This window comes from Neodiprion lecontei, chromosome 3 (genome assembly GCF_021901455.1).
Source record: "Neodiprion lecontei isolate iyNeoLeco1 chromosome 3, iyNeoLeco1.1, whole genome shotgun sequence".
NCBI lineage: Eukaryota > Metazoa > Arthropoda > Insecta > Hymenoptera > Diprionidae > Neodiprion > Neodiprion lecontei.
The window spans coordinates 42,583,068-42,604,641 of record NC_060262.1 but is presented as its reverse complement, the minus strand read 5'-3'; the positions used below and the strand labels follow the sequence as shown (position 1 = coordinate 42,604,641).

Sequence of the window (21,574 nt, the reverse complement as noted above, 5' to 3'; positions counted from 1 at the left end):
ATAGATAAATGCATAACCAATATAATGTAAAGATAGCACTGCTGCAACCCATAAAACCAGAGGCTGCAAAACCATCAAACCGTGAATGCTAATTACCCAGCATGAACTATACCTTCTTCCGCAACGCCGTATTGTAGGCAACACGCGCAACGTTTTGAAGGCAATGCAGATCTCCAATGTGGAGCCATACAGGGCCTTACCTAGAGAATACATTAGGAAACTTACCGACGAAACGAAAACGTTCTAGAAGCTTCCAAGCCGATTTATATCAATATAAGAATTAACAACTACAGAAGGGAATCATATACAAAAGCACACATGTAAACCTGCTCTAAAGCTATGAATCATCAAATTACTAAGTATTCTAAATCTGTTAAGATAGTTATAACACAAACAACTAAAGATATTCGCAGCAGCGTGATTCTAATAATGTTAAACAAATAACAAACTATGTTCATAAACAATTGCTATTGCACTCCAGGTTAACAACGACAGTAGTCGACTTTAATACATATGCAATTCTATATAGATACAACTATAAAACTAACAACGACAGTAGTCGACTATAATACATATACAATTCTATATAGATATAACTATAAAACTAACAAACGACAGGTAACCAAAATGAAATATGGGCTTTGTAACGAGCAAGATAGCAAAAACAGTAAGAGATAGACAGGTAGTTAAGTGGCTGAGGGGCGCCAGAAAGGGGGCTGGCGCCACAAAGGGGGCTGGCGCCACAAAGGGGGCTGGCGACACAACGAAAAGCTCACGCAGTTCGGAGAATTACGGAACCAAGTCCACGCACCTACACCACCGCACCAAGCAGCGATATACCATACGTAAAAACCTACAATATAGTAATAGCTAAAGAAATAAGATCACAGGCGTGCATGCGGCGAAGATGTCGTGCCCTAATTAGAATTCCTAGAAAAGAGGGGAGGTGCGCAAAGGCGACCAAAAAACTAGAGAGGGGGATCGTTCTGCGCAACGATCGACCCCTATAAAAACGGCGACCGATCACTCGATCGCTCTCTTGTGTTTCTACCTCCAGATTCGTCATCTAGTTCCGGTACAGTCTCGCGGTAAAATCCTTTAGCCTTTTGCATTAAAACTTTCATACAACGTTACTCTGCCCAAAAGTTCAGCGAGCTTCAACTCCATTTTTACTAAGTCTAAGATCTTACACTGTGTAACTCTGCGTTTGTGACTTTTAAATATCAAACTTATAAAATAAACCAAGTTAGTCAAAATATCCAAATATTAAAGTCAGTTATTCCACTAAAACCTCTCACCAATCTACAAGTCATCGCATCCAGAATACTCTCAAAAAGGTAAGCCAAATTAAATCTTTTATCCAACAATTTCTCCCTCTTCGGTTCGTTCGACTAGAGCGACAGAATGCCCGTTGTCCGGTGTATTTCAATACTTAATCGGTAATTGGTGACCCAAACTACTGATGTGAGTCTGGCTGTAGCTGCGTGTGAATGTTTCCGGTGTCTAACATCTGGAGATTTCCACTAGGTACCGTTCCGACGTCACAACAATTGTCGTTGTGATATGTAAAGACCACCAGTCTGGTTAAATTTTTCGCCACTGGTGCGTCCGAAAACGAAACAGCTATCTGCAGTTATTTTTCTTGTGAAACTGCATATCGCGGTCGATAAAGGATGAAACTGATATGCCCATGGACGCGCCATATACTGTGTTAAACTGGTGTACGGAACCCACAAGCTTCGTATATCTTTTGTCATCGGAGCCGTAGTGCATTCCGTACAATTCCGCAGAGAAAGCCACAGTGTGATGAAATGGAAAATGAAATAGTGAGCTACCTATGTTTAAGGGAAAAAAATGCACGTCAGCTTGCAGGCATTTTCTACCAAGGGCGGGCAACCTCCGGTCAATACTTCAGCCAACGTCCAGGTAAAGGATACGGTAGCTAACGGCCGATTAAATTTTTCTTGCCAGATGAATGCGTGCGCATTGATCCACAGATGACATCATTTTGGAAGTTGGAAAAACGATAGTTACGCGCTTACCCGCCGAGTATATTACCCGACACTTTACCTGGAAGTCGGAATATCTCGCCCTAAAAAGAACCAGCCTAATGGGAGTTGGCGTATAAAAGCAGAATTGAATGGTAAGCTATCGACAATTCAAGTAGCCAGAAAGTATGCATAGCACAATACCGACATGATTAAGTGATGTACCGACGTTATTGTCTTATTCGCTTGCACATCGCTCTTTAGACGGAGATAGAAAAGCCACCGCTACAGGCGTGTTACTTCATCCACCTATGCAATACTCTCGAATTGCAAATATTACCAACTTCGCCTACTCCGGCCCCCGAATCTAACAGAACATTATCTAGGGCTAGCTCGCGCTTGGTTAAGGTATGGTTAATCAATGGATACATTTTCCATTGCCGGCATGATCACAATATAAGATGATATATTATTGCAGCATTTTATACATAATTCGGAATGCTATAGCTGAGATAGGTTTAATTATCGGTTAGTTTATCATTTGATTATTTCAATTCATTTTATACAGACTCATTTCAGGATCATTATCACAATGAAAAACTATTTACAATGATTTCATCATAAACGGGAAAAAATCTTAAATTTCGATTACAGTACGAGACCTTGATACGATGGACCTTCCGATTCGGGAGACTCCATCCGGTTCCGAAGGTGCTCTAGAGTATTTGCTAAATGTTTTTGAATCTGTTCCGTTTCTTCGCTAACCTCGAGGTTTGGCAATTCCTCCCTTATCTTGGCAATCACTTGGTTCAAAATTTGTACGCTCAACTGAAATAATGTTGGTTTTCAAAATGATTCATTTGGCAAGTACCTAACTATTGTAAGTAATATTCGCATCATCTTACCGCTGCATTTCCTTTTTCGTAAAAGTAAATATAATGATTAAGCAATTCAACAAAAAGTTGAACTTGGACAGACGTATCCATGCACTGGCTCGCTATTCTAATTCCCTTTTTCAAGCAATCCAGTACTTTGTTCCCGTCTTGCATCTGGAAGAATGCGAAAGATCTATGATATATTTGTATCTAATTAAAAAACAGCGTAAATGGGAGAAAATACCTCTTTACCACCAGTGGCAATTGACTTTCCAGACCAGAATATGTGGGAACAAGTAGAAACCCCTCTGCATTGATCTGGCTTCTTCAGTAACTTGCTAGCGTAAAGTGCACACTGGTTTCTAACTGGTTCAGCATTCTCTTCGGAAAAGCAACTCATTTGTTCGAAAGTTGCGATTATAAGTGTAATGGCAGCTAACTGGGCTTTCGAATCGCTAATCTCATCTTCGTAAATGGAGAAAGCTTGACTCATAAATTCATAGGCGACTGTTTCGAAGTTATCAAAGCGAATTTCACCAATAGCAATGGCTCCTTGGAGAAAAAGCCGAAGTGGAAGTTCGGCAAGCTCGGCTTTCATCAATGCGGTGATTGTCACGTGACAGAATTGAAAGATTTTCTGACACTTTTTCTGCCACATGTCATCCTGGAATGAATAATAAAAAAACTAGAACTATTTTCTTTCAGTTAGTCGGACTAAAATATCAAGCCTTCAAGAACAATTAGATGGAACAAACGAATAACGGCTCACTTGATCTTTCAGGCTCTTGTAGGTAAAGGCCAACTGATAAGCTTGAAACACGATGGGTGGGAGAGTGTACTTGATTCTCTTATTTCCACCAGTGCTGAAATGTTTTCTTGCTGCACTCAAAATCATGTATTGCTGGTCAGCAGTTTCCGATTTAAAGTGATGAATCAGTCTACCAAGAAGGCCCTGTTCTTCGGCAAAATCTTCGGGATCTTCTTCAATAGTTGGTTGGTCTGGTTGGTCTTGAACCAGAGGAGAAACCATTGACAGGACAGCGTCGACTTGTTCTTGCGCAGGTATCAGGGTTTCATTATCCAAGATATTCGTGATTATGTAAACAGCCAATGATTTCCTTCCTTCATAATCGAAGTATTCCAAAAGTGGTGCGAAATGTTCGAGTTTCAAAACGGTCAGTATGTTCTTATAGTTATCGACAGGTATTTTCACCAGCCTGGATAATTCCCTCGAAACTGCACTGTTGTATTCTAATCTGTGGGAAACAAAACGTGAATCATTAAATCCGTCAACTTTGTAATCAGACATTCGAATCCATGTACGCGCACTGTTACAGTAAACTCGAAATAACGCTCGGAAAAACAAACGTGATAAGACTTCTTACTGACCTTTCAATATTGAGCTTCTGGAATATTTGCACCGTGGTTGACAAAACCTTGTCGATGTAATCAACTCTGTCTGGATAACACTTGTGCGCTAAATTGATGAGCGCTACTTGGAGCGACACAATGTCTTCGGGTGGCATGTCTTGCCTGGTCTGTGAGAATATGATAAATGAAGAGATGTGCATTGAAGTACACATGACCCGTGTCTGGTACAAGTATATATGTGTATGAAATTGACAATACTATCTGCTGTTTACTTAATTGTGAGATAATGGGACCTATTATTTTTCTTTCTCATATTAAGACAGAGAGACAAACGAAAAAAACATCCAATAATTTGTAGAATTTTTTTTTTGAAGGGTAAGAATTCTTGACCTCGTGTATAATCTATTATTGAATCTTGGTGAGCGGTCAATTATATATAAACGTATTTTTTGTTAACGTTTCGGCCCGGATATGGGCCCTCCTCAATACGATTTATTCATTTAACTGTCAAGAACAAAATAAATTTTTTATAAGAAAAGTACAATCAGACATTAAATACTGTAGATGTAATACTCTTAAGGCTATTGTATATTATGGGTTGGTGAGTACAATTTTGATTAATTGAAAATAAAGATAGGTTTAGAGAGTAATTTACCTTTTTATAGTTAGGGGACTAAGATACAGTCGAATTCATAAAATACATTTTGTCGAGACAACGTTCTTCGAGTAACGGTAGTCATTGTCGGCTCCTCCGGTTTTTTAAAGTGTAGGAGTTACAAATTGGAGGTAATTAATTAGAAAGATTAAAAAACTATGTATCATCACTGTCTATAGGTCAATGTAATAAAAAGGTTTTAAAGAAGGTTTTTATAGCAGTTAAATTAGTTTACGCAATGTCCAAGAAAGTGGTACTGGGATCTTTATGACTTTGTTCTCCATGTCTAACAATAATTTTGTTGAACCGGTTGGTTCAACTGGTGAATAACGACTGATGGGAGAAACAAACATGACACAGAGTGAAGGTGAACCAGATATAAACATATATACAAAAAAACAGAAAAAAATTATGTAAATAAAACTGTGCCATGGGGACAATAATTTTATGTGTATAGTTAAGGTTAAACAATATGTGAAATGTGGGCGGAGATTAGCGGTTTGTAAATATTACTAAGATGTTCAACATCTTGTCTAAGGTTAACGGAATTAGTGTGTCCTACAATATTGCACATTTCTAGTAATAACCTTTTATAATAATTAGGTTCTTCACAAAGGATGTTTGTATTGTCGTAGCTAAAAGTATGTTGTTTATTGGTCACATGTTTTGTTAGAGCAGTGTGACATTCTTCATTCTCATGTACATTGCGTTGATGTTCTTTGATTCTGGTGTTTAGGTGGCGGCCAGTTTGTCCGATTAAACTTGATTGCAATCATTGCAAGGTATTTTGTACACAACATTGGATCGTTTGCCCATGGGGATCCTATCTTTTCCCGAAAAAGACTATTTGTAAGTCTTTTGAATTTTTTCCCACGAACTTGACATTGTGTTTGGTAAATAGCCGGTTCAGTGACTCAAAGAAACCAGATACATATGGGATGGGAATAAATGTAGTGGCAGGTCTATTGTTGTCGCCTGCGGGAGCAGAGTCAATATTATTGTCAAGTAAGTTGTTGATATGGGAGCGGCTCTTACTTATATGTTTGTGTAATAGGCCGTGAGGATAATCATTCCATCTTAATATATTATATATGAGTGACAGATTTTTTTCATGGAATTCTGTACTTGAAAGTTTGATGGCTCGGTCAACAAGATTAAAGATGGTGCCTATTTTGTAGGACATCGGGTGGTGGGAATTAAAATTCAAATATCTTTGAGACCAGGTTTTTTTGTGGAACCAATCTGTTTTGATTTTAGTGTTGTTGTGTATCAGCAATAAATCTAGGAAATTGATGGCGTTATTATCTTCTATTTCAATGGTGAATTGTAGTCGTGGATGATATTGGTTGAAAATATTCAGTGTGTAATCTATTTTTTTTTTAGGGACTGCAGTTAGAATATCATCGACATATCGGAAGTAGAAAGGTAAATCAAAATCTAGATTGCTGATGCATGACCTTTCTAGGTCTTCCATTACAAGATCTGACAGAATTGGAGAGAGAGGGGATCCCATGGCAACCCGGATTGTTGTGCATATGTGTCATTGTCAAATTTAAAGATTGCCGAATCGAAACAAATGTTTAACGCTTTAACTAGTTCACTAAGTGGAATTGGGATCTTTTTATCTAGAGAGGCCCAACGGTTTTTTACTGCGTGGATAGCAAGGTCTGTCGGAACATTGGTGAAAAGAAATATTACATCTAGCGATATTAGAATGTAGTTGTCTGGAATAATCAATTTTTTTATTGTTTCAACTAAAGTAAAGCTATCTTTGACTCTGAAGGTGGGGGGGGTGATATTTGTGGTGAGCCATGAATTGATTAACTTGGATAAGGCGTAAGTCGAGCTATTGACAAAAGAGACTATAATTCGTAATGGGACTTCTTCTTTATGGATTTTAGGTAGCCCATATGCGCGTGGGGGGACACTATTGTAGGTAGAGATGCTTCTGTGTATGTTTTTGTTTATTAATCTGGAATTGAACCAATTGAAAGTGAGTTTGTTCACCCTAGTTTGTAGGGAGTTGCAAAGGTCGTATCTAGCAATTCTGTAGGTGTTAGTGTCCGAAAGCTGTTGTCGCATTTTGTTATTGTAAGAGTTCTATGCATGGCTACTGACGTATTGCCTTTATCCGCTTTTAAAAACATGATGTTCGGGTTGTTTTTTTTAAATAACATGGTATCACGAATTTTTTTGTCTGTGACTAAATTATTGTTGTTATTTCTGGGGTACTTTGGGAAATTAAGAACTCTGTTAATGAAATCTAATCTTACTTGGTTTCTTGAGTCGGTTGGAAAACTCGTTATTTTTGCTTCAAAGTTGGAGATGAGATTGAAACCCATAATATACAATAGCCTTAAGAGTATTACATCTACAGTATTTAATGTCTGATTGTACTTTTCTTATAAAAAATTTATTTTGTTCTTGACAGTTAAATAAATAAATCGTTCTGAGGAGGGCCCATATCCGGGCCGAAACGTTAACAAAAAATACGTTTATATATAATTGACCGCTCACCAAGATTCAATAATAGAATTTTTTTTTTTTTGCTTTCCACCGTTTACCCACTCAATCAAACTATAATTGAACCAATACACATTTAGACTATGTGCGCAAGCCTCGGTTAACTGGCAATGATCGCTAGTGAGAACCTCACACATGCGGTGGTCTCACTATGATTTCTTTGAGCTTTCAGTGCTGTATCTCCACAATTTCTGAAGGTATGAGTAAACAGAGTTCAATGCACAAATTTTTCATCGTTCTCAGACTTAAACTAGATGAGTAAGTATTGTTTAGGATATAAAATCATGGTACTTTTCAGTAACGAGTACATGTAGTATCTGGTCATCACAGAACGACTTGAGAATTTTATAGGTTCAAAAAATCGGGGAATCATTTCAATCTTACCAATTCCATAAATTGCATTTACCAATTAGAATTATATCACAAATTAAAATATAACAGTTCTCTTCTTCATCAAGTATATATGTTACAAAGTTCCACTTTCTTTCACATCTCAAATAAAACCTACATTTATTTCATATATGCCATTGATGATGTTTATGTTGGCAAGTAGTAAAAAATTTCAAGACTTTTGGTTCAGTTTGACATTGTAAGAAGTTACGATTTATTTTGGTTATTACCTGAATGATCGTCGCCACTTGGTCACTAAATACATCGAACAATTTCACATCTGTTGGAATTCCTTGAAGTTGACTTGGGCTTCCTGGTCCACCGACTCCATCTGATCGCTGACTGAAAGCGGCCAGTCTGTCAATCAATGAAATAATGATGTTCTTTACATTTACACCATTTTGCAGCTCGGCACATGATTTCAGAAACGCATTCAGCGTTTGTAAGTGAAATTCATCAGGAAACACCTGGAATAAAAGGAGAATCAATTCCATTATTTTGTAGAAAAAGAGATTCTCGATGGGAAATATAAAAAAACTGGACTCATTTGCGCACACTTTTTTTTTTTAACTCACAATCAATTCAATTCTGATCATTTCCAAGTAATTCAAAGATTGGACGAATTAATTTTTATGTTTACAAGGATCACAGCATATTCAAACGGCCACTTTTGAGAATTCGGAATTAATTTTCTATCTCATTCACCTGGATTATGCATTCCATGAGGTATTCCTGCGCGATTGCATCCCTGCAGCTAACAACCTGTTCTAATATTCCTGGTAAAACCAACTGTAAGAAAATTAATGATGAGTTTAAGAAAAGAGTGTAAGAAAAATTCTGTTATGAAATACAACACAGATTGAGAATGGATAGATGCAAAATATATGAAAACCTTCTTGTATTTGTCAAGGGTAACCGTCTCTAACTGGCTGAGTCTGACTAAATTTGTTCCGACCAGGATCCGTAGCTCTTCGCGTTCCCTTTCTCTTCTTTCCCTGTCTCTGCTGTGACCCTGATGCTGCATTCTGACCCACAGCTTATTCATTTCAGCAAAGTTCATCAACACAAAGTCAATACTGTCTCGTACCTGATGCAACATGAATAATGATATGAACATGTGAGAAATTCATAGTACAAGGAGCGAAAAACGGGTTAGATATGACAAAGCAGCTGAAGCAGGTTTTAGCGATTATAGCTCAGTTTAAAAGCTTCAAAAGTATGAATAGAATGGTAGCTTTGAAGATAATGACTCTTAACAAACAACACACTACCTGCAACAGCAACATTCCTGGGAAACGCTCTCGCGTACTCACCGTGCCCTCTTGTTCAACTCCCTCAGCTACGTCAGGCAACACGTTTCGTGTGCATTGTAGTAAATAATTTCTTAAAAACAACCCTCTCAATGGATGCTGAACTCCACGGCACATTTCTACTAAATCACGCAGTAGATCTCTCTTCAAGCAGGGATTTGTCTTAATATAAACTAGACCGACCGTTATGAGTAGATACCTGTAAGAGCAAACTATCAGTTACCAAACTAAGCCAAATATTCTATTGCATGCTTAACTTTCAAATTTTCAATTTGACCTCAAAATTTCTCTCCACTCACAATCTAGGTACAATATTTCCAGCATATTGAACAAGCTCATAGAGATCTGCAACTTTTCTCCCTTTCTGAAACTCATCTAGTAAGTAAAGTTCCAGATGTCGAAGCTCGTCAGTTATCGCCATGTCTGTTGACGTGCGGCATCAGGAAAAACACAAGGAACTTTGGACAGTTAATATTTGTTCCAAATGAACAAAAGTAGATGTAACGCATAGTTGAAATTTATTTAGAATATTTCAAGGCATCTTTAGGAAATAGAAGTTAATGTGAAAATGTATGCGGCATGGTATAAAAAGGATACACAGTTCATAGTAACTCTTGGGACTCAGCAGCGAGGTGCGGAGCTCTCCCAGCATGGTCGAAGCATGTTTTAGTGCATCCATGAGCCTGGATTTATCTAGGCAGTGCTTCATCTGAAAGGCCTGAACCTTAACAACACCGACGGCATCCTCCAATAGTTTTTCTTGCTCCTCAACGCCAGTCATGGTTGGTGTCATTGGCTGCGAAAAAAACAGAGATACCTACCGATGCCAAGTAGCACCATGCAAGGTCAGCCAGTCAAATCAAACGTGCTGTTATTCTACATGGAATCTACTCTATTTATGTCTCTATTTAAGCATTACTCATGGACTCTACTGCAACCAAAACAAAAATTCTATATAATATGTTCACAGAATCATCTACCTGGATAATACACATGCTTATCAAGTTTACGATGAATACATCCCAGCACTCTAAAATGGATGAAAAGTTAGTGACAGTTGGAGATTCATAGAAAGGTGGTTGATGCCTGTTAATTTGTGTCTACAATATGATGACTTCATAATCAAAAATAGTAATATATCCAATTCCTTCTGGACATTGGATGAGATTTAAAAAAAAGTTATTAGAAATTCTTAGTTTTCCAGTACTCCAACTCCGACAGGGTTCTTCATAGTTTTTCTAAACTAATTCTAAGATCACATATTATCGGTTATATGAACAGAAAAAATTTGATGTTCCAAGACAAGATATTTTTAAATGATGAGGAAAACTTGCACCAAACTCTTACATGAGCATTTCACCACTCAACTACTTGGGCACTGTAGCATGAATGCATCGAAAGGAAATGCCAGATTGCAAGGGGTTCTTACTAATTTCTAAAAAAGTTATTAACAGCAAGTGACTATTAAATTTTCGATTGCAGACTTGAAATCAAAATCGAATCATAAGAAAATAATACTTGTCTTTGTATACTTCCAAATTTGGTAAAACATACAGCTATCTCGAAAACAAACTGTATAGTTTTGCATACAACATTTCGGCTGTCATAACAATACGCCGTTGTTTACAACCCACTGAGGTTTGAACATGAATTAGCAGCCTTGAAAACAATCGCCTAGCTTAATAACTCTTGTAGTTATTATCCTACTACAATAATGTTCTGTGAAATAGTACGAAGAAACAGACTACTACTGGTTGCAGACTCGCAAGCTCAGTTTGCTCGAATGACAATTCGTGAAGGCAATTGATCATTGTTGCGTGACAGGGAAAAGGTAAAAAAAAAAAGTATATTTACCGACTTAAACTTAGTGTAAGCTGAATCAGAGTGCAAAGAACCAAGTTTCTATGTCATAATAGGTGTCCATAGATTAGTAACGGATTGTAGGTTAGGGCGAGGTGAACATAAAATATAAAAATATTACGTTAGAATCAGATCTGAACTGCCATCCCCAGTCCATCATTTATTTATCAACAGCCAGATTTAGTTTTGAGCCAATCAATAAAAATTCGTAAAATGGAATTAAAAAATAATATGTTGTTCGTATAAGAAGATGGATGATTGGTACTGACGGATAATGAAGGTTATTGGAATTTAACCTATGACGATGATATAAGTCAATAGCGTAAAGCACCATTCGAAGAACATAAAAAATGAATCATCGATACATTATGGGTATCATATTACTTTGCCGCGTACTTCTACCAGAGTTGGGAAATACGGGCTGCATTCCAAGGAGCATTACACCAGTAAAACACTTGAGCTCACCATTTTCTATATCTTTTCTTTTTCGTTTGTGCCGTCGATATCTTTGTTTCTCAGTTAATTCAAGTCATTCAAGTATTGTTTTCTTCAATAAACATTGAGAAGCATCGATCGTGTTTTATTTTAAGACAACAAAATGGCACCCTCACATTATTTTACCCAGCCAAAAGTTTATCCCTATAGATTAGGTATACGGGAGTAAAACGGATTTACAATCTTCAAATGATTCAAATGTTGGATTCTGTTTTTTTTTTTTTTCAAACCCGATATTTACACGAAACTCCGTTATTTTAGAGCTGCGGGTCAATACGAAACGACGGCCGACGAGTGACAGATCGACACGTGAAACGCCGCCAAACGTCTGTCACTTCCTATATCAGCTATAGGATATGTAGGTTGCCTGGCGGTTGGTTGGTATGTGTGATATGTGCGATGTGATTATCAAATTAGGATGGTGAACTTGTTACGAGTACATACAATGCATCCATAGCTTACATTATGCATGTTTAGTACGCGTTCTACGATACTCGATGCTCGTTGCTAGTTGGCTCTTCTACCATACATATTTGTATGTATGTACGTACCTAGCTGATATGCAATACACTGACCAACACTGACCAAGGCTAGGTGAGAGTCGCCTCATCGTTGGGGGTTGCGTTTACTGGAACTGTCCCATAGATTAGAGTTTTATGAAAAGTCCCGTATTTTTGTATATTTATGGTAAATGCGCGCAAAAAAAAAAAAAACATTTATTGCTGTCGTTTTAACGGTGATTGAAGGTGTATTTCATTTATTCAATACATTCGTAAATGTTCAAAAAATTGTACATTTGCTAAATTTGGGGTACCGCAAGGCATCATCCTTGGCTCCCTGATGTTCAATATCCTTCACCTGCAAGCCCTGACACTTGTTAACTCCAACGGGAGAACCACCTCCTACGCGGCTACACGACCATTGTATACACTAGCTAATCATGGGAGGGCGTAAAGCAACACGTAGAAAATGGCAAACCCTTGTATAGTTATCAAGTAACTCCGTGACGGCGAACGCAGGGAAAACAAGCTTCACTCCCTTTGGCCCCTACAGGGACAGCCTTCCTGTGTTCCACAGGCTAACTATGGTGGGTCGTATCGAGATAGGAAGAAAAGACTGCGTTGAATTCAAAAATATTTTAACATTTTATAGATAAAATGTTTTCACATAAGTATAAATGCATGTATGTACCTTTGCTGCATTCTGTTTTACAATCTAAAAATTAACATCAGTCCTACACCCAGAGTAGAAAATTTCTGCAATTTAAAATAAGAGATATTTGCCTATGTATATTGATGTAAGTATCATATTTGTGAAATGTATAACATGTGTAAATAACGTAAGTGAACAACTACCCAAATAAATATAGAGATGTAATGTGATGCTTACTTTGGTTCATTATATTAAAATCCTCCTGCATTATCATACAATACCTACATGAATTACACCTTATATCACACAGATGCAGAGGCATTATTCAAATATTATGGCATATACATAATATTAAATATGCATTTGTAATTTGTACAATAGTTTTATAATTCTGCTATACAAGGGATACAGAAACAACACTGTGCAGTCCAAAGTATATAGTCGTATTCCTCGTGAAATAAACTGACGTAAAGGTCTGATTTACAAAAAGTGCTACAATAATGTTGCAGGCTTGAACTATGATTCTGAGATCTGATATTAAAACTGTAGCGCTTTTTGCAAAAAACATTTACAATTCAATTTCCTCTCTCCAGTGTTGGATATGATTTAAGCCTTTTCTACAAAATGCTGCTTACAAAAACCAGATCGTTTCTGTCACGATTCGGTCGTGATTTACTATGGAATCTGAACTCAACATTTTTTTAACAAGCCATCGTTTTAAAGAACAGGATGATACAAAAATTGAGGCTGAATTCATAACAAACTTTAGAAACAGTGGTCATACTAGACTCATCTGGAAAGTGGGACTCAATTTTAGCAAGACGGTGTAAGAATTTTGAAAATGATTAAGAATTTTTATTTCCTGTTCTTGTTAGTCACACTTTGCGCGTATTCCATTAACCGTATTTTACATTTGTTAGTTTGTGCACAATGGCACGATCAGCTTGTGCGTTACTTGTATCACTTGCTGAAGAAGTGAATCATGACACACATATGAAATGTAAATGGCACATGAGAAGGATTGGTGAACTTGGAGTGAAAGAATTGAGGACTCTGAGCTTGATTTTAAATAATGCTCTGCATACAAGATACCCTATTTTTAATAATGTATTAGCTAATTGTGTCAAGTATCAAATAATAAGAGGGTTGCGAGACAAATGACATAATGTAATCAGTTATATTGTTATGAAGGGTGATTCGTTATTTAAAAACGTCGGTACTGAGAAAAATCTGTACAAAATCAAATCTCTGACGTGGACCAGAACCGAAATTGTTTATGAAATTATGATATCGGTAGAAATTCTAATTAAAACTCTGCATAAGAAGTGGAGAAAAATTCTATTCGTGTAAAGTTTTTGCATACCATGTTAACACTCTTAAGAGTTTAGTCCAGGTTACTCAAGTATTTGTGTGAGCCGAAATTTAATTGAAATGGGACTCGGAAAGATATAATTTGATTGGAAAATCTTTTCAGTATCACTAACTGTATATGAGCATCTATTCTTCTATCAAAATTTTAAGTTTCTATAAAAAATTTAGTAACAATGGCACCTCGAGCTATCTCGAGGCACAGTTAATTTCTGTAATTGAATGCTGCCAAGATTGATTCAAAAATGTACCAAATGTATGTATGCATAAGCGACAGCTTTGTTAGAATAACACGTAGTACAAATTATAAAATACCTAAACTGTATTACATAATTTTAGAAAACTATACATGGTTCATTTTATAGGTAAACTAATTCTGTACATGGGTCTTGCTTTACAATAGGGTTACTGGTATAACAGTTATGTATTTCATTACGTACTTTTTTTTCCAGCCGAGAACTGAAGAGAAAATTCAACTCACGCGACTCGTTTGGGATTATTCCAGGAACAAAATGAGATACAATTCATTAGAATTATGTCACTCCAGTAGTTCGACAATACTTTGACTTTTCAAGATTTAGTTGTACTTGAGTTTTTTTCAATCGAAAATCGCTACTTTTCAAGTTTTTTGCGGTAATACTGATTACTGTTGTATTTTCAAAACCCATGTTTCACGTTTTTTACCAGTTTCAATGTTTGGTACATTTTTGAAGAGAAAAAACGGTATCACGAAAACGTGATATGAAAGATAATTTAGTATAAATGTTAAAAACCTTCTTTCCAAAATCCTCCTGATTGTGAATTACCACCGGATATTACCATTCCTCAAATCTTTATATGCAGAGGCTGTGATAGTCCCATGACTTTGATTGTAGGTATTTAGAGATCTGAAATTTCTAATTGTTGCTATTGGTTTCTGAGTAGCACTATGCCTCAAATTATTCTTGGCCGTTTGAGCACGCAACACTGCGCTTCTTACTCTATTATGATTATCTAACGACCCAGAGACTGAATTTGTATTATGGATGTAGTTGCTGATATTACTTATGCATTCTGCAGTTGGACGATTGGTATAAGTAGTGTTTTTAATTTGGCCAGTGGGAATTCGCTCCCTCTGCAAATGCACAGGCATAGTTTGATTAAAATAATTTTGAATTGTTTGATTCTGGGATGTAGAATGGTGCGAAGTTGCAAAGTGTTTTGTGAGATTATTTGGCATTTTTGTGAGGTATTTGGCATTCATTGGACTATCTTGATTCATGCGCTTCGGTAGATTCACTTTTGTTTGCAGATTATTATTGTTTGCTGGTGGTATTCTGTGTACTAGCTGTGGTCTTGTACTACGTCGTAGCTTTTGATGATTCGATTGCAGACCAAGCCGACCGCTCGGGCCATACTGAAAAATACCACACAATCTCTTTCAGAAACAATAAGTGATTCAGCGTTATCAATAAATGTAATGCATTATCAACATTTAAGAAGCATTCTTATTTTCGCTAAAAACTATAATATTTTTGATCAGATGTGCCTATTTTTACTCCAAATAAATGAATTATAATGTATTAAAATAAGAAAATTCAAAATGCATTGAATGAATTCATGGAGAGTTATTTACAGAGGTTCACAGTTGTGACTTGCAATGATTTCTTTTTCTATTAAATAAGATAGTAATTAAAACTATGAAAATATAAGAAAAATTTCATCAACTATTAGCATAGCTTCAGGATATGAAAATGCGATTGTTATTATGACATTTTTATTGTACCTAGTTATAACAATTATCACACCATCTATCCGAACAATATAATTCTCGTATAAAAATATCGTAACCATGTTTGACTTTAGGTTTCATTACTTGATGACTTGCTTATCTACTAATAAGCTATTTGTAATGCATAATGATATGATATTGTTGCAAAAATGTATTTGGTGCAAGCTTTATTGTACAGCGTGCATGCAGGCACGGTAATCTGTATAAAAAAAAATTACAATACCTAAATGAATCCCATACGACAAGTCACCTGTAATAATAGTATTATAACTTCACTATTCAAACAAGAGTTGAAAAAATGAAAAGAAGTGTCTATCTCCAATGTACAATGTTTTTTAAAGCTTAAGTTGCCTTTTTCAGTATCGTAATTAATTGAGTAAGCAGATAGAATACTGAAGGGTTAAATTAATAATTAATTGTTTTCATCACAATAGGTACATCTTTATAAGACGACATTTTCGTACTATACCTTAGATTCAGTACTCTATCTGCAAGTGGTGAAATTAGGATATAATCTACCTATAAGAATGAAGATAAAAAACAGTAAGAAATGGAAAGATTAAGATGGTGACTTACGAGAGTTACTTGGTCTGATTGTATTGAACGTTGAGATTTAGACAAATTATGTTGTTGACTCAGGTATAAGCAGCTCTTTGCTTGGCCTGGAGGAAGGTTTTTGAATGGACCATTCATTAGATTGTACGCATATTGTGCCGTTGTATTTCTTCCTGAAATTATGTGCAATACAGCTTGTGCTACGTGGGATTTTTGTCATTTACATTTGTATATAAACGATAAAACTTGAAGTTTTCTATTGCAACTGAACGATCTCCTATCAGTCTCAAGTATTACATACCATTTTGCTGCGAAGCTCTGTCACCCGCCATTACATCCACATTAACTAATTGTGGTTTTCCATTCCGACCATTTCCATTTATATACGTTGGACCATTTAGCTTTTTAGTTGCAGCAAGTTGGACTTGTGAATGGTAAAAGTATTTTTCAGTTACTCGCAGTAATTTAAATGATAAATCAAATGTCACCAGTTTCATTCATACCACGGTTTTCACTTTGTAGCTGTTTGTAGGCCTCGGCTCGAGTTTTGTCCTTGCGTAGATCCTCATACGATAAATGAAGACCTTTTTTCGCGGTTCCATCTCCTTGACCAACACCGCTGCTAGTCTCCTTCCGAATGTGTTCTGACAGCCTCCTGATCCTAGATTTCGACCTGAAAGAAAGTTGAATGGTACATATGTACATTTCAACTGATCAGGCATTGCCAGTTGCCGTTAAGACAGAATAACAAACGTCAGACTTACATGTTGTTGTGTTTTTTGTGCTTTTCGTCCATCATAGCATAAAGTTTGTTTCTATAATCATCTACCGACAACTGTACATCATCTCTGAGCAAAGGTACAACGTTCGATCCCCTTTCTGGCTCATTGCCTTTAGTATGGAAACTGCAAATATTTGAAATAAGATCTTGAAAACTAATCTTGACACTTTGTTCTTAACAAATTACGCACAAACTTACTCAGCAACATACGGATGTTCTAAAGCCTCAATTGCTGTTAATCTGCGATTGGGATTGAAGACAATCAATTTATTTATTAAATTTATTGCACTCTCAGAAACATTTGGCAGAAGTTCTCTAATGGAGCGACGTGGACCCGGGGGCGTCTTCTCTAATAAATTTGTACCATATCCTGCGCTAACGGAGTTTAAATCTGAATAAAAAACAAAAGAAATATTCATCAGGAGTTACTTTTTTTTTCTATAAATATAATTTCATCCACCGTTTAACCACGGAAACATTGAATAACGACGACATCCGAATGTCTATTACCTTCTTCTGTAGGATGTGGCAAAGTCCCCATTATCCTTTCTACCTGATTTATCGTAGAGGAACCAGGAAAAAGAGGTTTTTCTAGTAGCATTTCACCTAAAATGCATCCCAAAGACCACATGTCTATGCCTTTTGTGTACCTGAAGCGTACTAGCGATATAGAATCAGTTTAAACACATACACATCTGCCAAAGACAATCTCATAGCTATAACTGATTCAAATTCTTACCGCTTCGATGCAATAAGGATCTCTGGCGCTCTGTACCAGCGAGTGGCGACATAATCCGTGAGTGTCGGATCGCTTCCCGATTCCCTATCACCTTCGCATATCTGAGTAACAGATCGAGCCAGTCCAAAGTCAGCAATTTTGCAGTGACATTGCGCATTAAGGAGAATGTTAGATGGCTGGAAAATAAGAGTGATAGATTGTTGACAAGACAATTAAGGATTGCCTGGCGTACTATAAACTGCAGGCACAAATTACCTTCAGATCTCTGTGTATCACGTTTCCCGAGTGGATATATTTAATTGCCTTGAAAAGCTGGTACATTATGAACACCTTGTGAATGTCTTGCAAAATATTGCCCCGTTTTATCACATTGTGTAAATCAGTTTCTGTGAATAATAAAGCGATACACGTGATACAACAATTTCTTTGATTAACTTGATAATTGAATCGAATACGAGTTGACGATGATAAACAAATCTCACCCATGTATTCGAAGACAAGGTAAATGTCCTTGTTGTTGTTTGCCTTGTGCAGTCCTATGAGTTGGATAATATTTTCATGGTTAGCAAATGACAACAAGAACATAATTTCACGAAAGGTACGTTGAGCATCTGTTTGATTCCGGAATGCATCAAAAATCTTTTTCACTGCTACAGTCTCTTTGGACCGTTTATCTACTGCTTTCCAGACGATTCCGTAAGCCTGAAATTTCAAGCGTTACATTACCATGGAACGAACCAGACGAATCACAGAAAATTGAATCGCTATAATCGAATGGAATTTGTGGAAATGGGCAATTATAAAGATGATGAAACAATATAAAGTTTGGAACTCACCCCTTTGCCGAGCCTTCGAATAATGTCATACTGCTTAGTGACATGTGTGTCGATTTCAGATACCTTTTCCATACTGCTTTTACCAGACATGTTTGACAATAGTTGAGTCGTATGGGGGCAGATTGAATAAGAAAGATCACCAAATATCTTGACAAAAAATTTTCAAATATAAACGATAAAAGCTGAAGTTTCAATTACATTTTTATACATGAGCAAGGGGATTTGAGTGGAAGGTATTTTTCATTCAACCGTTGACACATCAATGTGGACTGTATTTATGAGATACATAACGGTTGCTATGACGACGATGCTCAGTGCCACTCAGTAATACCAACTGAGACCGTAACAGAAGAATTTTATATTATCTAAAATGATGATTAACATGTCCATTTGAAAAATAGTTAATTGTATGGAAAATTATTTTATTCATCTTTTAAGACAGAATCATTACAAATAAATTACAAGATATTTTGTATGATTTGTCATTTTTCACACAATCAATACACATTCGTATTGCTCATCTGTTTATCATTAACATAGTATTTAACATCACCTCTAATTATTTTTATATAATTAGATACCAGTGTATTTAAAATGAAAATAAAAACAGGTGTTTCGATAAAACCGAACGTGCATATAATTAGCCCAAGTAAATCCATAACCAGAAATGAGAACCATGAAAGGAAATACATATACCTATATATTCGAAAATTAAAAAACAATAGTAATAATAAACGCATCAAACGCATAGTAGATAAAACAACGAAAGGCTGGAATAAACTCGTAATAATGACTTTCTGTTCGGTATTGGTCCCAAAATAAGAAAAGAAATAATCCACACTTGTAAAACCAAACTTGCATTATTGAAGCACATGAGTGAATCGTAAGTATGGTTATATATTAAGAGGTAAATCAAGTATATGTTACACCTGATAGAAACACAATAGCGTGTAATTAAAGAACATGAATGCTCCAAGGTTCTGATACAACATACATACATACATATAATCTAAGCACGTAGGCCAGACATGCATGTCCTTTTCGTAAAAAATAAATGTCTTGTCCAATTTTTAGCCAACACCATTATAAACTCTCAAAGCCTTCAGTAGTAAACTGAACACAAACACCACTAAAAATTATCATCTGTCTGGAAGAAGGTCTCACATCATTTTACGTATTTTCGAAAGCCTTATATATATATATTTTCTTTTAATAGTACGGATTTGAAATATGACAGCAGAATATTGAGTTGTTTCAACGAAGAATATCTTATGTATTCAGGAGTTTTGTCACTCAAAAAAATATATCTCTCAAAAATTATGACTTGTTTTATATCTTTCGTTTCGTCTTCACATCATTAAAAATTATTAAGATATTTCAATTGTTTCTGCCGTTTTCTCATTCAACTTTAAAATAGCGATATTACAATAATTTCACACATTTTTCTCCCTCTAGTTCTTTCGCTTTTCATTAGTCCAGCTACGTCAGTTATCAGTATGAAGATGCTATACTCAGTAATATTTTTACTTTCTTGGCTGCTGAATTATGTTAGGACGAGCGTGAGCTGCACGAGCATCATGAGTTGGAGCTGGCTTCCCGTGGAAATTTTGCACTGCTTCAGGTGGAAAATCAGCATTTCCTCTTGCAGGAGCTCCACTAATCATCATTGTTTTTGGCGGACTGAAAAACGAAAAGGAAAGGTTGCTAACAGTGTAATAAAATCTTAGAATAAGAAATTTGAGATTTACAATAAATGGATACGGAGTAAAGGAAGAAGAAAATATCATATACCACTTCACTGACGGATCAAATTTTGAGTCAGGTGCTACGAACGGTAGGTCTAAAGTAGGAAACAAAAATGGACCAATCTTTCGGAAGGTTGTTTATACCTCATAATGTTCAAAACACAAGAAAAAATATTTAAAAAAATATGAAGTGTAAAACCCTAACGTGCGACCTTCTTGTAGCAATACTCCACGGTTCTGAGAAAAAAACTCACTATAACTAGTGCTAAAGATGCCTAATAAATCGGCCACTTATTTTCTTCATATACTTGAAACACTCCTATAAGTACACAGATAATTGACAATTTGTGCAGAGGACGCAAACATTTGCATCATCGCCAGTGAAAGGGTTTGAATGAATTTCCACAGATTTGGAGTAGTTCCGTATGATAATTACCTAGTAGAGAGTTTGGCCTCCTCAGATTCTTTGCTTGGCTTAGCTTCTCGGTCCTCCCTGGGAGTTTTATGTTGGGTTATTCTCATACCACCAGCTTTGACTGTAAATAAATGAAAGACGTCTATTAGAAGATATTTTCGATGGTATAGAAACGAATTGGAAAATAGAGCTACGTTAGTTCACACTGACATGCACGGAGTAACAAAAGGCACACGGGCATACATACATACAAGTATAGATTTCTGAAAGTACGCTACGAAAGTGTTAACGTCAACATAGAGCGCCCTGTCACATATGTATGACAAGGATGAATAAGCGATTCGATTATCCGTAAACAGGGCTTGGCGGATTTTCGTGAAGTTATTGTGTGAAAATGCGTTTGATAATTACCTGCCGGGGGATGTCCACCTTTCAGTTCGCAGCATTCTTCGGCGGCAGACATAATTGACGGCACGGTGCTACAAAGCAGTACAAAGTAGAGTAACGCAAGTATGTAGGCGATCGTTAATGTCGCATATGTTGATACAGATTTTTATGTAGTATTCAAACGCTGCAATATGTTCGCGACGGCGCTTAGTATGCAGTATACTTATGTATGTCCAGCCGTCGCAGTTGATTGCAGTCTATGCAGCACTACGCAGCAATTGAAATTGGTGTGCAGCAGAAGGCGCTGCTGGGTTTATGACAAAGAAGCGTGTTGCGTTGGCATCCAATCGCGTCAGCC

At 36.5% G+C, this 21,574-nt stretch overlaps 3 protein-coding genes and 1 long non-coding RNA gene across 13 annotated transcripts; 1 reads left to right on the top strand and 3 right to left on the bottom strand.

Annotated features, from left to right (window-relative positions):
• Positions 1 to 449: 449 nt before the first annotated feature.
• LOC107227869 (vacuolar protein sorting-associated protein 35) lies at positions 450 to 12,034 on the bottom strand. 8 transcript variants are annotated; one of them, XM_015669141.2, is made up of 12 exons: positions 11,930 to 12,034; positions 9,710 to 9,908; positions 9,412 to 9,535; positions 9,074 to 9,311; positions 8,695 to 8,889; positions 8,508 to 8,591; positions 8,033 to 8,269; positions 4,253 to 4,401; positions 3,633 to 4,119; positions 3,108 to 3,527; positions 2,894 to 3,037; positions 450 to 2,816 (listed from the first exon to the last, which is right to left on the bottom strand). In XM_015669141.2, exons 1-12 carry the CDS (start codon positions 11,936 to 11,938, stop codon positions 2,637 to 2,639), a joined length of 2,466 nt encoding a protein of 821 aa, XP_015524627.1. In that variant the 5' UTR covers positions 11,939 to 12,034; the 3' UTR covers positions 450 to 2,636. The 8 variants fall into 8 exon arrangements, with proteins under 8 accessions (XP_015524627.1, XP_046591066.1, XP_046591067.1 ...); XM_046735110.1 differs by having other exon boundaries at positions 9,710 to 9,929; positions 11,930 to 11,953; XM_046735111.1 differs by lacking the exon at positions 11,930 to 12,034 and adding an exon at positions 11,438 to 11,865 and having other exon boundaries at positions 9,710 to 9,929.
• On the top strand, positions 9,854 to 11,576 carry LOC124293630. The gene is made up of 2 exons (XR_006903504.1): positions 9,854 to 9,957; positions 10,083 to 11,576. It is a non-coding gene; the product is annotated as an uncharacterized LOC124293630 (long non-coding RNA).
• A 199-nt stretch (positions 12,035 to 12,233) lies between the features above and the next one.
• LOC107227866 (extracellular signal-regulated kinase 2-like) lies at positions 12,234 to 18,798 on the bottom strand. Of its 3 annotated transcripts, XM_046735118.1 has the most exons (12): positions 18,670 to 18,798; positions 18,316 to 18,535; positions 18,089 to 18,219; positions 17,834 to 18,009; positions 17,605 to 17,744; positions 17,293 to 17,485; positions 17,078 to 17,218; positions 16,817 to 16,986; positions 16,615 to 16,737; positions 16,335 to 16,486; positions 15,982 to 16,008; positions 15,206 to 15,383 (listed from the first exon to the last, which is right to left on the bottom strand). In XM_046735118.1, exons 1-11 carry the CDS (start codon positions 18,757 to 18,759, stop codon positions 15,982 to 15,984), a joined length of 1,563 nt encoding a protein of 520 aa, XP_046591074.1. In that variant the 5' UTR covers positions 18,760 to 18,798; the 3' UTR covers positions 15,206 to 15,383. The 3 variants fall into 3 exon arrangements, with proteins under 3 accessions (XP_015524622.1, XP_046591073.1, XP_046591074.1); XM_015669136.2 differs by lacking the exon at positions 15,982 to 16,008 and having other exon boundaries at positions 12,234 to 15,383; XM_046735117.1 differs by lacking the exons at positions 15,982 to 16,008; positions 18,316 to 18,535; positions 18,670 to 18,798 and having other exon boundaries at positions 12,234 to 15,383; positions 17,605 to 17,754; positions 18,089 to 18,171.
• Positions 18,799 to 19,070: 272 nt separating this feature from the next.
• LOC107227876 (death-associated protein 1) lies at positions 19,071 to 21,470 on the bottom strand. The gene is made up of 3 exons (XM_015669153.2): positions 21,241 to 21,470; positions 20,851 to 20,950; positions 19,071 to 20,349 (listed from the first exon to the last, which is right to left on the bottom strand). Exons 1-3 carry the CDS (start codon positions 21,290 to 21,292, stop codon positions 20,193 to 20,195), a joined length of 309 nt encoding a protein of 102 aa, XP_015524639.1. The 5' UTR covers positions 21,293 to 21,470; the 3' UTR covers positions 19,071 to 20,192.
• Between the last annotated feature and the right edge of the window lie 104 nt (positions 21,471 to 21,574).

Bases quoted from the DNA above. Each gene is read 5' to 3' on its own strand.
- LOC107227869 (XM_046735109.1), bottom strand. From the start codon at position 11,132: ATGATGGACTGGGGATGGCAGTTCAGATCTGATTCTAAC. The intron at 8,592-8,694 runs GTTTTCATATAT...ATTTTCTTACAG, and splicing joins CCCTTGACAAATACAAGAAG to TTGGTTTTACCAGGAATATT. The intron at 3,038-3,107 runs GTATTTTCTCCC...GCATTCTTCCAG, and splicing joins TTGCCACTGGTGGTAAAGAG to ATGCAAGACGGGAACAAAGT.
- LOC107227876 (XM_015669153.2), bottom strand. From the start codon at position 21,292: ATGTCTGCCGCCGAAGAATGCTGCGAACTGAAAGGTGGACATCCCCCG. The intron at 20,951-21,240 runs GTAATTATCAAA...ATTTATTTACAG, and splicing joins AGGTGGACATCCCCCGGCAG to TCAAAGCTGGTGGTATGAGA. The intron at 20,350-20,850 runs GTAATTATCATA...TTCGTTTTTCAG, and splicing joins GAGGCCAAACTCTCTACTAG to TCCGCCAAAAACAATGATGA.
- LOC107227866 (XM_015669136.2), bottom strand. From the start codon at position 18,759: ATGTCTGGTAAAAGCAGTATGGAAAAGGTATCTGAAATCGACACACAT. The intron at 16,987-17,077 runs GTAAGTCTGACG...ACTTTCTTTCAG, and splicing joins CACAAAAAACACAACAACAT to GTCGAAATCTAGGATCAGGA. The intron at 15,384-16,334 runs GTAAGTCACCAT...GGTATTTTTCAG, and splicing joins AATCAGACCAAGTAACTCTC to TATGGCCCGAGCGGTCGGCT.